Raw genomic sequence first — 16,050 nt, forward strand, 5'->3', positions numbered from 1 at the left:
AGCCTCCTTCAAAAGGTCTAAGTTGTTTCAAAATCCTGAAAGGGAAGTGTGTAGAGCTCACAAGGCTACTAACATGTGATATCATCAACAGTGACGAGTCTAGAATGATGCTGAGGGATTTTGCCTGTTGTAATGCTTGGGTGGTGTCAATTGGTGGGGATGGAGCTAAAAGCCTAGGTAGCTCTTTCCATTGTGTCAGAGATGACGGCACAAGCACTATTCCATTTTCTCCTGGTAAAACATCCAATTTGAGACATCCAGAAAGATGGATTGAATAAAGGTGACATCATCATCAAAATTGCCCTTCAGTTTAAATTTGTGTATCATCTCCATCATTCTGGAAGGAACTCCCAAGATTAACCAGAAGATTGTGCAAAGGGACAGATGTTAAAGAGCAAAGGTGAGACACAGGGTTCACTGTGGCACCCCACATGTCATGTCAGTACCTCTGTTTCTGACATTAAACCTTTAGAATTTACTCTAGAGATGCTATTGGTAAGGAATGATTTGAAGCGACTGCTGCATCAGAAACCACAGTGCCACTTATCGGTTTAATAGAAGGGTCTGGTAGAGGCTATTGAATGTTGATAAGTCCAGTGGCATTAACATACCGATATAACCCTCTTCTGAGATAGAGGATCGAGAAAGAACATCAGCGTACATGTGCAGACTCCTAACTAAAGGTCATGCACATTTCTTACAAATTCATAAACTGTTTTATCTCTAACCAAGGTGCTGAACAATGCAATGCAAGAAAATACCAGAAAATGGCTAAAGGCCACACTAGCTCCTTGCACTGTAGCATGACTGTCATTCAGAGCCTAGAGAAAAGAGTTTCCGAAAAGCATGCCCCAGTGGAGCAAACATGGACGGGCTTGCTGACATTCTTGATTGGCACCCCTTAAGCAAGTATTGGCAAGGCCAATAGTTTTACATTTGTGGTTGTTTATTGGATGTTATATTTAGCAGGAATGCAGTAAATAATGGACTCTACTTAGTAAGTCCAAGCATTTTTTAAAAGTAGAGCTTTTTACTATTAGTAGTACTAATGTTGAATATCAGCAAACATTATCTTTGGAATTGTTAAGGCAAGTATGGTGACTTTACAGGTTAGCTAGGGTGGTGGTGAGCTAAAGGTGAGGAAGACTGGGTGAGCCAAGGTGGAGGTACTAGACCTGGATGAGCTAGCACTAAGGGATGTTGGCAGGGGTAGTTAGGGAGGCTGGGTTGGTGGAGATAAGCAGGGTTTGGGTAGTGTGGGTGGGATTTGGATGGTTATGGATTGGTGAGTGGACATGGGTGAGGGTGGGTGTGGGGTGGGATGGGTAGTGTGGGGATGAGCTGAGGGTGCATAGGGGTATGCAGAGGTGAGCTAAGGTGGTTGGGCTGTAGGGGAAGGTAGAAGTGAAGGTGGGTGGCTGAATAGTGGCTGGGCAGGTGTGAGGATGGGAATGTGATGTTATAGTCGGGTCGATGTTGTGGAGTAGAGTTGGTCAAGGTACAGGTAAAGTGGGGTGAGCTGAGGTGCGTGAGGATAGAGAGGGTTATGGTATAGAGGAGAGAGGTACGGTGGGAGTAAAACAAAGAAAAGAGACCTTTACAGATCCATAAGGCACAGTCCAAGAGAAAGAATCCTCAATGTGTCCCAGAATGCCTTCCTGATTGCCACGCTTGGTGCTTGCTCTGCAAACTTAGGTGCGATTCAGAGAAAGTGAAGCACATATCATGCATGCTTCAGATATAAGCCATGCCTCATTTGCATTGACAGTAGTATCTAGATCTCAATGAATAGATATTTCCCAAGCACTTGGATCTAGTACCTATACTAACGCCTAAACGGTAGTCATTGTAAGTACTTACAGTTACCAGGACTTAAGTGCAAGGAACAGACACAAGAGCATACATGTGTCTCACTTTAATTACAACAGGAACTCATTTACATGCACAATTACGGCATACACTCTGAGAAGACTGTTGAAAAATAACACTGGCAGGCTGATACAACACAAACATTGATGTTACTACATTTTGCACTATGCTTTACACGGATGATCTCTTCACCCATATATCCTTATTTATTCACTAGACTATGATTTGTAAGTAAGAGATGGTTTTCATACAATATGTTTCCGAATTATATTTCAGGATACTTTGCATTCTCATTCCAAATGATATTTTGCAATGTATGCATATCCTCATATGAAACTGTGATTTGTCTACTGAGTAGACATACCTGAGGGTCCACCCAAATGGTTGACATGTGTTGCAATGTTGTGCACATCTGACTGCCAAGTGTGCATGTTGATTTCAGTTTTATCATTGTAATTGTGGTTTAACATTAGGCGTGTGGTGGTGCAAGAGGGATTGCAGGATCCCAACGGGAGCTTAATACTTCACTAGAATTCCCATTATGCAAACGTCAGACACACAAGACTCCCCCAGGCAGGGAAATTGATATTCAGAGACTAAGGTAGAGCAGTATGGAGCAGCAAGTGGTTTTCGTCTAGAGCACTAGGAGCCTTGGAGATTGGTGATGGCATGGAGGACAGTATTGTTCTCTATAGGTGGCCATGTATTTCCACCATCACATTTGCATCCACTATAAAACATATGTACTGCAATAACCCAATAACCCAATGGTATGGACAAGAGGACATGGGTTGAATGTATCTTTGACATATGTGACAATGTGCATGAAATTTGCATGAGACTGCATGTTATTCGTTGTGCAAGTGTTCTGCATGTAAGGTATAGCAGAGCCCTCAACTGTAGACAGTTGCCCTAGGCGTTGATAAATTATGTATAATACCCATTCCCCCCCTTGTACTGCAACCGATACAATATAGCGGAGGCCCACAAAAATTTAGTCCAGCTGTCACGTAGTCAGTGACATAGGAATGATCTCTGCGCCTGGACTCAATGTGGTGCATGCTGTTTATAATGTTGTAAAACTAATAATCTCTGCTAGTAATTGACTAGTCACAGAATTCGAGGTAATTTTTGGATTCAAAGTAACACTCTTCTTATTTTCATGTTTGCACAGACTACGGTCTTCTGAAGGGCCTTCATCCCCCACAGCTCTTCAAAGCTATACTAATTGCAGTAGGCACTATACAAACATCAAGTAACATAACATAATATGCTCATTCTGCCCTATGTATGCTATATAACGATGCTTCTTTCTGGGAAATCAGGTCATATGTTCATGCAGGATAAAGTGAAATGGCTGAGTATAGGGTTTAGTAGATGGACAGTGATGTTAGGATAACCCATCATCCTAACTTTTACATGTATCTAAAATAATGCTATACTAGTGGTAGCAGCATATTATATCATATGCTTCTCTAGCTGATCCAAACCCAGATGTGATGGATTGCTCCCCCTAGCTCTACTCTCCTATTGTATTGTATTTGAATTTGATAAAGAGGGAACAAGACCGGGAGAAGCATAGAGGCGCTGAGCAAGCAAGAGGCAGGGAACGTTAAAGGAAACTAAATCAGAAACGTTTTCAGGCGTTTACGAAAGAAAATGGGGAATGATGCAAATTTCAACCAGAAGGGCGTTCAACAGGGTAGGACCAAGCACAGCGAAAGAATGGCCACCAGCCTGAGCGCGAAGGACTCAAGGGATACACAGCAGAGACAGATTGGATGAGCGGAGAGTTCTACTGGGGTTGTATGGCATCAGTTTAGATTGGAGGAACTCTGCCCCCCCCATTGTGAACAGCTCGATGCACAAAGCAGAGAGCCTTAAACTGGATCCGACTTTTCACAGGGAGCCAATGGAGTTGATGGAGGAGCTCCTGAGAGTGTGCCAATTTGGGGGCATTCAGATCAAGGTGGGCAGCTGAGTCCTATCCTTTGGTACTGGCCTGTGAGCGGCAACACACGCTGGAGACCAAGTAATAATACTGGGTCACACAACCGCTCTCATATGGGGCCCAAGATGGGCACGTATTTATATCTGATTCACGACAATATGTTCAAGTATCCATAATATACCATACTTCTTAGAGAAAGGAAGATGAGTCTTTCTGATTCATATCAAAAATGATTTATCCATAGTAGTTCAAACAAAAAGCTATCACTAATAATCCTTAGTGAGGAAGCAGTTGCCACAATCAACATGTATTAGACTAAAAAAGCCAATGCATTTCGGAAATTATTTCCTTCATCAGGGTGAGTCTAATTGTATAAGTCCAGCAAGCAAGTATATAACATAACAAATGCAAGTATGTGACATAAATTCATATAATGGTGACAATTCAAACGAAACATACATTGAAAAAAATGAATGAAAGGAAACATACCAATCAGTAGATGTTACATCATGGGTAAATATCAATAGCAAAAAAGAAAAAAGAAAAAGAAAAATGCCGTAAGTGGTTTATAAGGTAAATAAATGAAACCAAAGAATATTAGGTGTGGTTTTACCTCATTGGTGTGGTAAATGGTGAAAAACAGAACGTCCTGCGTTCATGCCCACTCAGCAGTGGGTTGTAAATGACAATATGCACAAAGGCACTCGTGCTTACAAGGAAACCAATCTGTGGATCATAAAAGATCCAATTAGATACTGTGTTTTACCCTCATACTTGGTCAAAGAGAAGGATTGTAATCAGATTCTTACCTTGTAATACACAGAGAGAAACGATCCTCCACTGTGCAGCTGCAAGGCAGTAACACAGACTGCAGTGTGAAGCCGTTGTCTAGGTAACGGTTCTTTTGTTTAGCATGTGACCACCTCGTTTCAGTGAGATGCAGGTGGTCACAATTAATGATGTAAAATCGGCCAGGGCCCACAAAAATTACAAACCAAATATTTATGGGGCATCATCAATAGGTGCCCATAATTGTAATGATAAAATCCGAAAAAAATTAAACATTAGAATAATGAAGATAGAAAAAATACTGTCACAGGTCCTGTAGCTGTCTGGTCACAAATACTGCTGTAAGTTCGACCAGGGCCCCCAAAAAATAAAAAATTAGGTATTTATAGGACATCACAAATGGGTGCCCATAATTGTAATAACAAATTCCCAAATTAAAAAAAATTATGAAAAAACAAAGTAGTAGTGATGAATTTATGCAGGTGGTCACAAATAATGATGTAAAATAGGCCAGGGCCCACAAAGATGTCAAACCAAGTATTTATGGGGCATCATAAATAGGTGCCCATAACTGTGATGATAAAATCCGAAAAAAAAAAAAAATGAAACATTTGTATAATGAAGATAGAAAAAATACTGTCACAGGTCCTATGGCTATCTGGTCACGAATACTGTTGTAAAGTCGGCCAGGGCCCACAAAAATTAAAATTGAAGTATTTATGGGGCATCACCAATGGGTGCCCATAATTGTAATGACAAAATTCCAAATAAATATATGAAGTAACAAAGTAGTAAAGATAGAAAAAATACTGTCACAGGTCTTTAATCTGTCTGGACAGTAAGACATAACGAAATTAAGCTAAGGTAATAGTAAGACTATTCAAACGTAGATGAGCAGTTGAAGTACAGTCACAGTGCGTAAGGTGTCGCCCAGCGGCGGCACCTTGGGTCCCAGACATACGTCCGGGACATGCACTAGGGCTGTAACTAGAATGCTCCAAACATGATTAGACAAAAGGCAACATATGCCAGACAATAATTAAGAAAATAAAGCAAAAAAGGCTACATGAGGTAGAGTGATTCGAACAAGTTAAGCTCAACGGCTGTCAACATGTGGAAATGTAAATAAACAGTATCCAAATGTTCAGAACATCTTTCACAAATTACTCTGAGCATCATATAGAGTAGCCAATGCAATCAAAAAGTAATAATTAGAGCACAGGGCAAAGAGACCCCTATGTATGAAAACATGTTAAAGTATACAACTCAAGCACAGAAAGAACAGTAGAAACAGTAAAGTCACAAGAGGAACAGTAGAGACCCTTATGTGTGAAAACATGGCAAGGCATACACCTTTAACACAGGCAAAACAGTAGTATCACAATCAAATATAACAGTGGTAATTGATCTCCTCATTCAGACCGCTCGGGACCAGACTACAGAGTTTATCAATCCAAAATGTCTCTCTGTGATTGAGGCGCAGACCTAAATCTTCATGAGGATTATTTCTTGTGCGTACCTCCAGAATCAGAAACTTAATCTGTGAAAGATTGGGATTGTTCAAGGCCCAGTGGCGAGCTACAGCCGAATTAGGGTTGGAATTATGGATACATGACTGGTGTTCGTTCCATCTGATTTTGGCTGCTCTAGTTGACTGGCCGACATAGTATTTTCCGCAAGGATATTTAATGCCATATATGATGTTGGCAGTGTCGCATGTGCCAAATGTCTTGAGGATGATCTTCTTACCTGTTCGTGGATGGAAGATTACATTGCCTTTAATGACGGAATTGCAATTGATGCAGTGTAGGCAGGGAAACGTACCAGTGCGTTGTGTGATAATTTTTTTCAATGGAGGTCTTGTATGTACAAGTTCGTCCCTGAGATTCCTACTCCTCTTGTATGCAAACACAGGTAATTCAGAAAACAAGTTTTGTACTCTTATGTCGTTTTTGAAAATGTTCCAGTGTTTCTTAATTGTTTGTTTGATTTTATTGCTCTGGGTAGAGAATTTTGATACATATACTGGTGATTTAAGGTCCCTTGTTGGTTTCTTAGGAGTGGATAGTAAGGTTTTACGGTCAAGACTGTTGACCCTTTCAACTGCAGAATCCAGTTCTTCTTGATGGTAACCTCTTGCAAGAAATTTCTCTTTCAAAGCCAGTTGCTGTGAAATACAATCCTCGGGGTCACTTACAATCTTTTTGACTCGAAGAAGTTGACTAAATGGCAGGTTCCTTAGTAAGCTAGGCTGATGGAAACTAAGGCGGTGTAACAGATTATTGCGATCAGTTGGCTTCCGGAAAAGGGTGGTACTATAACCATTGTATTTCTTTATTATTTGTACATCTAGAAACGTAATCTTGTCCCGTGATGATTCCCTAGTGAATTGAACTCGTTGGTCAATGTTATTAAGGTGCTCAAAGAAGTCATCAAATGCTGTATCTGTGCCTGTCCAAATGCCAAAAATGTCATCTATGTATCGAGTCCACATGTAGATATCCTTCTTCCATTCCGGTTTGTTCAAGTAATAATACTGGGTCACACAACCGCTCTCATATGGGGCCCAAGATGGGCACGTATTTATATCTGATTCACGACAATATGTTCAAGTATCCATAATATACCATACTTCTTCCAGGAACTCGCAAAAAACTTGGTTACTTTGGGTACAGAAATTCAAGAGATTGAAAAGGAACTAGTGGCTACATTGGGTAAAGAGGAATACGATTCAATTCTTCTGTATATTAATACAAAACTTGAAGAATAAAAAACTGAGCTTGAACAAAAGAAAGTTAATAAATTTAAGCGCGACACATACGACTATATTAATGATGAAGTGTACACATGGATGGAGAAATATGGCCCAGGAGCACCAAAAAAGCTCTATAAATACCCATCCGACAAACAATCATCTGATAACACCTCTAGTTCAGACTCAGAAGTACAGAGAGATTCAGAAACACCAATTTAACAAGCACTTGACAACCTCACCCACACAGCAAGCTCCTCAGCACAAATATCCACCGCTGTTTTTTTAGGCGCACTGCCAAAAGAACCCGCAGGGGGAGGAGGAAGCCTAAGACCCAAACCTCAAACACGTCTACAATTAAGGAAAACTTAGTGATTAATATCTCAGACAGAACTCTTACTAAACAGGAAGAAGACACATTACAAAAAGGTCTCAGTTTTGTTCCGACCTATAGTACAACAATGTTCAACAGTAAGATCGAACTCTATAAATTTGTAAGGAAGCTTAAATTGAAAGTGTTCTTTTTAAGAATTGGAAACATACGATAGATCTCCCAACATGCCTGATTTCCAAGAGTTTAGGGCTAAAAGTGGGTTCATACCTCCCATCAGTGTCCCCTCTATCGATATTTTTCAAAAACTGGTCACCCGAGATCTTGAACGGATCAATTATCGAACCCCGCCACACAAGAACTTGAAACCTCAGGAAATGAGACTTATTAGAGATCTCTACAGCGACACCAAAATCACTATTCGCCCTGCAGACAAAGGAGGTGCCCTTGTCATCCTTAACACTGCAGACTATGATACTGAGTGCAGTAGACAACTTCAAGATCAGACCACATATGCCACTCTAGATCATGATTCAACTATCTCAATCAAACAGAACTTAGTTATTCTGCTGGACAAAGCACTCAAACTAAATTGGGTAAATGAACATACACATAAGTTCCTGCTCAATGAACATCCGAGAATTCCGAATTTCTACACTCTGCCAAAGATTCATAAGGACCCTATCAAACCCCCTGGCAGACCCGTTGTCGCAGGAATGGACAGTATAAACTAGCCACTTGGTGTTTACATTGATTTTTTCCTACAACCCCTAATTCAAGAAACCCCTACTTATACTCGAGACACAACTCATTTTTTACAGAAGCTTAACAATATTACTTTCCAACAGGATCATCTGATGTTTACTATAGATGTCAAAAGTCTATACACTTCTATACCACACGACCTTGGAATTGAAGCAGTAGAATGGCTTTTACTTCAATCACCGGATGTTCGAGCCCAAAAGGAATTTATTCTAACCCTTCTGCAATTTATTGCTGAAAATTCTTATTTTCAATACCATAACCCGTTTTTCCTTCAAGTCTCTGGTACATCCATGGGCGCAACTATGGCGCCGACTTACGCCAACTGCTTTATGTACAAATTCGAGTCGGACCACATTTTGAACAAACCGGAATGGAAGAAGGATATCTACATGTGGACTCGATACATAGATGACATTTTTGGCATTTGGACAGGCACAGATACAGCATTTGATGACTTCTTTGAGCACCTTAATAACATTGACCAACAAGTTCAATTCACTAGGGAATCATCACGGGACAAGATTACGTTTCTAGATGTACAAATAATAAAGAAAGACAATGGTTATAGTACCACCCTTTTCCGGAAGCCAACTGATCGCAATAATCTGTTACACCTCCTTAGTTTCCATCAGCCTAGCTTACTAAGGAACCTGCCATTTAGTCAACTTCTTCGAGTCAAAAAGATTGTAAGTGACCCCAAGGATTGTATTTCACAGCAACTGGCTATGAAAGAGAAATTTCTTGCAAGAGGTTACCATCAAGAAGAACTGGATTCTGCAGTTGAAAGGGTCAACAGTCTTGACCGTAAAACCTTACTATCCACTCCTAAGAAACCAACAAGGGACCTTAAATCACCAGTATATGTATCAAAATTCTTTACCCAGAGCAATAAAATCAAACAAACAATTAAACAATTAAGAAACACTGGAACATTTTCAAAAACGACATAAGAGTACAAAACTTGTTTTCTGAATTACGTGTGTTTGCATACCAGAGGAGTAGGAATCTCAGGGACGAACTTGTACATACAAGACCTCCATTGAAAAAAATTATCACACAACGCACTGGTACGTTTTCCTGCCTACACTGCATTAATTGCAATTCCGTCATTAAAGGCAATGTAATCTTCCATCCACGCACAGGTAAGAAGATCATCCTCAAGACATTTGGCACATGCAACACTGCCAACATCATATATGGCATTAAATGTCCTTGCGGAAAATACTATGTCGGCCAGTCAACTAGAGCAGCCAAAATCAGATGGAACGAACACCGGTCATGTATCCGTAATTCCAGCCCTAATTCGGCTGTAGCTCGCCACTGGGCCTTGAACAATCACAATCTTTCACAGATTAAGTTTCTGATTCTGGAGGTACTCACAACAAATAATCCTCATGAAGATTTAGGTCTGCGCCTCAATCGCAGAGAGACATTTTGGATTGATAAACTCTGTAGTCTGGTCCCGAGCGGTCTGAATGAGGAGATCAATTACCACTGTTATATTTGATTGTGATACTACTGTTTTGCCTGTTTTAAAGGTGTATGCTTTGCCATGTTTTCACACATAAGGGTCTCCACTGTTCCTCTTGTGACTTTACTGTTTCTACTGTTCTTTCTGTGCTTGAGTTGTATACTTTAACATGTTTTCATACATAGGGGTCTCTTTGCCCTGTGCTCTAATTATTACTTTTTGATTGCATTGGCTACGCTATATGATGCTCAGAGTAATTTGTGAAAGATGTTCTGAACATTTGGATACTGTTTTTTTACATTTCCACATGTTGACAGCCGGTGAGCTTAACTTGTTCGAATCACTCTAGCTCATGTAGCCTTTTTTGCTTTATTTTCTTAATTATTGTCTGGCATATGTTGCCTTTTGTCTAATCATGTTTGGAGCATTCTTGTAACAGCCCTAGTGCATGTCCCGGACGTATGTCTGGGACCCAAGGTGCCGCCCCTGGGCGACACCTTACGCACTGTGACTGTACTTCAACTGCTCATCTACGTTTGAATAGTCGTACTATTACCTTAGCTTAATTTCGTTATGTCTTGCTGTCCAGACAGCTTAAAGAACTGTGACAGTATTTTTTCTATCTTTACTACTTTGTTACTTCATATATTTATTTGGAATTTTGTCTTTACAATTATGGGCACCCATTGGTGATGCCCCATAAATACTTCATTTTTAATTTTTGTGGGCCCTGGCCGACTTTACAACAGTATTCGTGACCAGATAGCCATAGGACCTGTGACAGTATTTTTTCTATCTTCATTATACAAATGTTTAATTTTTTTTTTTTTCGGATTTTATCATCACAGTTATGGGCACCTATTTATGATGCCCCATAAATACTTGGTTTGACATCTTTGTGGGCCCTGGCCTATTTTACATCATTATTTGTGACCGCCTGCATACATTCATCACTACTACTTTGTTTTTTCATAATTTTTTTTAATTTGGGAATTTGTTATTACAATTATGGGCACCCATTTGTGATGCCCTATAAATACCTCATTTTTTATTTTTTGGGGGCCCTGGTCGAATTTACAGCAGTATTTGTGACCAGACAGCTACAGGACCTGTGACAGTATTTTTTCTATCTTCATTATTCTAATGTTTAATTTTTTTCGGATTTTATCATTACAATTATGGGCACCTATTGATGATGCCCCATAAATATTTGGTTTGTCATTTTTGTGGGCCCTGGCCGATTTTACATCATTAATTGTGACCACCTGCATCTCACAGAAACGAGGTGGTCACATGCTAAACAAAAGAACCATTGCCTAGACAACGGTTTCACACTGCAGTCTGTGTTACTGCCCTGCAGCTGCACAGTGGAGGATCGTTTCTCTCTGTGTATTACAAGGTAAGAATCTGATTACAATCCTTCTCTTTGACCAAGTATGAGTGTAAAACACAGTATCTAATTGGATCTTTTATGATCCACAGATTGGTTTCCTTGTAAGCACGAGTGGATTTTCTTCATGCCTTTGTGCATAATGTCATTTACATCCCACTGCTGAGTGGGCATGAACGCAGGACATTCTGTTTTTCACCATTGACCACACTGATGAGGTAAATCCAGACCTAATATTCTTTGGTTTCATTTATTTACCTTATAAACCACTTACAGCATTTTTCTTTTTCTTTTTTCTTTTTTCTTTTTTGCTATTGATATTTACCCATGATGTAACATCTACTGATTGGTATGTTTCCTTTCATTCATTTTTTTCAATGTATGTTTCGTTTGAATTGTCACCATTATATGAATTTATGTCACATACTTGCATTTGTTATGTTATATACTTGCTTGCTGGACTTATACAATTAGACTCGCCCTGATGAAGGAAATAATTTCCGAAATGCATTGGCTTTTTTAGTCTAATACATGTGGATTGTGGCAACTGCTTCCTCACTAAGGATTATTAGTGATAGCTTTTTGTTTGAACTACTATGGATAAATCATTTTTGATATGAATCAGAAAGACTCATCTTCCTTTCTCTAAGAAGTATGGTATATTATGGATACTTGAACATATTGTTGTGAATCAGATATAAATACGTGCCCATCTTGGGCCCCATATGAGAGCGGTTGTGTGACCCAGTATTATCATGCCGGTCAAGTGGCACAGCGAGTAGAGCGCTCGCTTTGACATCCGTGCAGAGCCTGCTAACGCAGGTTCGAATCCCGGCGGGGCCAAACTCAGCCTTTCATCCTTCCGAGGTCGATAAATGAGCACCACACACCGTGGGTAATAATAAGCAGCGCTCAGATACCTGAGGGTTCGTAGCGCTATATAAGTGCCAAATTATTATTATTATTTATTATTATTACTTGGTCTCCAGCGTGTGTTGCAATTATAAGTCCGGGTGTCTCCAGACTTGTCACAGCCAGCTCCTTTTCAATTGGATGTATATTCTTTTTTGAAATATTTGATTTTTAATTGAATATTCTGAACATTTTTGAATACATGGTGGTGCCCACTCTCTTCTCTGTTTGACTGGCCTGTGAGCGGGTCAGCCTGCTCTGTTATTCTTCTCTCTCTCGCTCTCTCACTCTCCTCCTCCACCCACTCTCTCTTCCCTACCCTCCCTCTCATTTTCGTTCTTGCCCATCCTACCATTCCCAGTCTGTTTCTTTCTCTCTCTCCATCTCTTTGAGGACTGTTTCTGGATGTGAGCTGTGCTGTTGCAGACTGAGTTGAGTTTCTCGTGTATTCAATGGGATGTCACAACTACCTGTATGTAATATATTCAGATCATTTTGATGTCAGAACTGATTATATTCTGGACTGCAAATGGTATGTTAAGTGACAATCGTATTGTTATAATACATGTGCAGCTCAAAGATGTAACACACAAGGAAAATGTGCACATCAAAACTTTTCAGGACGATATGAATGGATTAATTCCTTATAGTGGGTCATTGCGCCCTGCAGCTGAAAGCTGCCACACACATGGAAAATGCACATTTAATAGAAACATTACCATGGAGTGGACACAAAGAAAGTTAATGATAACCTTGCCAGACATGCACGCCATTCAAAGATGGCACTCGTTAATGGACCCATTAAAAGCAAACTCTGAATCACAGATCATTTGATGAGAAGATTGGGCGCGGTAAGAGTGGCAGTAGGCCAATAAAAAGCAATTTCCAATGCCAACCATATAGAAAGAAACATGCTATAAAGAGCAAGTGTGGATAAAACACATACATGTTCTAAGCCACAGCAAAACAAGAAGCTCCTGCAAGCAACATTTAGGAACTAGCTACCAAAATTACACAATTGCAGGGGCTTGGAAAAATGACACCAGAAACAGAGCTTCCACACTCTCTTTCTCCATCACAAAGTAGCCAGATGATGCCATGTCCCCTCTACAAAACACTTCATCTAGACATACAAGATGTAGTACTGAACGATTCTGATTTTAGAAAATGTTGTACCCCCTATTTGTGCTCTAGTGCCATACCTTGTTTCTTCCTGTACTTCCTGGCACCTGAAAGGTACTAATCTTAAAATATTAACCCTTCAAAATCTAAGATCCTACTATTCAAGAGGCCAAACAAAATAGTTAAGAACTTTCCCTGGAAGTTAGATCAGTGTCCGGTAAAGGCCGTTTCAGAATTAACATATCTGGGAGCCGTATTAAGATTTTTTCCTACAAAGAGTAATCTAATGTCATCTATTGATCTAAAAGTAGTGAAATTATGTGCTCAGATGAAAAAAATTAACTTCTATTTCCCCCCTTATAAGATTCTACATAGGGAAGGTAGTTCCCATACTTCTTTATGGATTGGATTATAGCATTATAGCTTTGGAGATAGATTGGGATGTAATAGAGTCTAGGATCTGGAAAAGTACTTTAGGTCTGCCAGTTTGTGTTCCAATTGTTGGTTTGCGCTATGAACTAGGTCTTTCATCACTTAGATCATGGCTAGAATGGAAGTGGATGACTCTGTACAGACTAATATTAGATCCTCCAAATAATTCCTTATTTGAGGAAACTGCTATTGAGTACCAACTAGGGAACAAAGTTTTCCTGTGTAAACTGGGGAAAAAATGTTTGGAACTCTTGTCTGGCTGCGACTGTGATGCGGAACTCCTTTTACAGAACTCTTTGAAAGTGAAAGAAAAAATGAAATTGACTGATTGGATAAGAACCATTGAAGATATGCGAAAAAAAATAAAAGATCAGCTTCCCTGTCAGTATTAGATAAACGCCTTTCAACCGTGCCGGCTTATTTAAAGAAGTCCCCAAATCCGCAGTTTAGGTCTACTTTTTTGAGGTTTCATCTAAACTTAATTCCTACCTTAGAGTTACTAGCTATTAGAGATAAGGAAGGAGCAATTGTACCGATGTGTGATAGGTGCCCTACTAGTGATCTCCAGACTACCAAGCATTTGCTATCTAGTTGCTCTGGTACCTGGAGCCTTAGGGCTGGCCATTTTAATAGATTTGTTCATGATAAGTCTTATATTAATTCCGAGCAGTTTTGGGCAAGACTATCTTCTGGGAATGAGTCGGCTTTATCAATTGAGGTTGTAAGGTGCTTAAGGGAACTGAAGTTAGTTTTAGACTGAATTGTTAATAGTGATTTGTATTCCTGTGTTTTTTCTTTTTTTTTTTGCTTTTTATTCAAGATGCTTCTGTTGTTTTTAGAATATGTAAATTTCTGTTGGTTTGCGTATTGTTATTTTTTGTTGAAATGTGTTAAAAGTCAAATTGGCTATTGCACAATAAATAAAAAAATAAAAAAAATAATAATAATCTTAAAATATGGTAAAACAGAAACCTAGATGACAATTAGATCATAAAGGCTGCACAACCCCTTTGCCCTCTCCATATGTATCTCGATCCCCACAGCTCATGCATTTTACATGTAATTAATGGCTTCAGCATTCATTCTGTTCCTACCTGCAGAACTGCCTGGAGTGATTCATGGTGGCTCCTGCCTTGATGTTGCCTTTCTCGGGGTTGTAGATCGTGGTGGCTCTGGCATAGGCTCCTCCAAGGATGAAGACAAGCCCATTCAGGGGGACGGCCGGGGCATATTTGTTATCTGTCAAAAGGAAGAAGAACATTGTTTTCACAAAGCGCCTGGAATTTTGCTCATTTTAAAAGACGCTCTAGAAGGAAGGAAGGAAGGAAGGAAGGAAGGAAGGAAGGAAGGAAGGAAGGAAGGAAGGAAGGAAGGAAGGAAGGAAGGAAGGAAGGAAGGAAGGAAGGAAGGAAGGAAGGAAGGAAGGAAGGAAGGAAGGAAGGAAGGAAGGAAGGAAGGAAGGAAGGAAGGAAGGAAGGAAGGAAGGAAGGAAGGAAGGAAGGAAGGAGGGAGGGAAGGAAGGAAGGAAGGAAGGAAGGAAGGAAGAGAGGGAGGGAGGGAGGGACCGAGGAAGGAAGGAAGGGAGGTAGGGAGGTAGGAAAATGTTCAAAGCAAAGCTCAGCATATATCACCAGTGCATTAGCAACCTCTGTAGGGTCCAGGCTTAAAGCAAGAATATAACAGTCTTGCTAGAGTTGGTGGGGCGTGTGGGAAAGGAAAGAATGGAAACATGAGGTAGGGAAGGGCAAGTGAAACAGAAATGAGAGACAGTAAGATGGGAGGAATCATTAAGAAGAAAATAAAGAATGAAAGATGGGAAGAGAGTAGCGGGTCAGAAAGAAAGAGGGGAAAGGAGGGAGTTAATAGATAAGACATTGGGAAAGATAAAGCCCAGTGGAGACTCTGGGTTAGGATACCCTTTGCAGCCTCTCCCACCTTTCTGTCACCAGTGACTTTGTAGCAAAGAGTGCTTATTCATTTTCTCAGTGTGCTTCAACCACGCCAGATCCAGCACTGCACAATGGCAGGGGTACCAGGCCCTCTCAAGCTCTCCAGTCTTACATTTCTGAGTTGCCTTTCATGGGAATTGGACTCATTCAATTGAAATGTGTATCGGTTTATTTACACAGTTTTATTTAGAGCAGCTTATATTTTCAGTTTTATATATTTATGTATTGAGTATTTATAATGTGCCTATACACAATGTGTTTTTGGAGGCGCTACAAGACAGGGTGGGGGTACGGGGAGGACAAAACAAAAATGATTC

At 40.1% G+C, this 16,050-nt stretch overlaps 1 protein-coding gene across 1 annotated transcript in view; it reads right to left on the bottom strand.

Moving 5' to 3' along the window:
* The window catches only part of KLHL29 (kelch like family member 29), a 1,453,205-nt gene that overhangs the window by 20,378 nt on the left and 1,416,777 nt on the right, over nt 1–16,050 (bottom strand). Inside the window, exon 14 of the mRNA XM_069605880.1 lies at nt 14,879–15,023. Coding sequence (XP_069461981.1) covers nt 14,879–15,023 — 145 coding nt within the window. The remainder of the gene's footprint in view (nt 1–14,878; nt 15,024–16,050) is intronic.

The sequence above is a fragment of the Ambystoma mexicanum genome, chromosome 4p, assembly GCF_040938575.1.
Source record: "Ambystoma mexicanum isolate Mex_15411 chromosome 4p, UKY_AmexF1_1, whole genome shotgun sequence".
Classification (NCBI taxonomy): Eukaryota; Metazoa; Chordata; class Amphibia; order Caudata; family Ambystomatidae; genus Ambystoma; species Ambystoma mexicanum.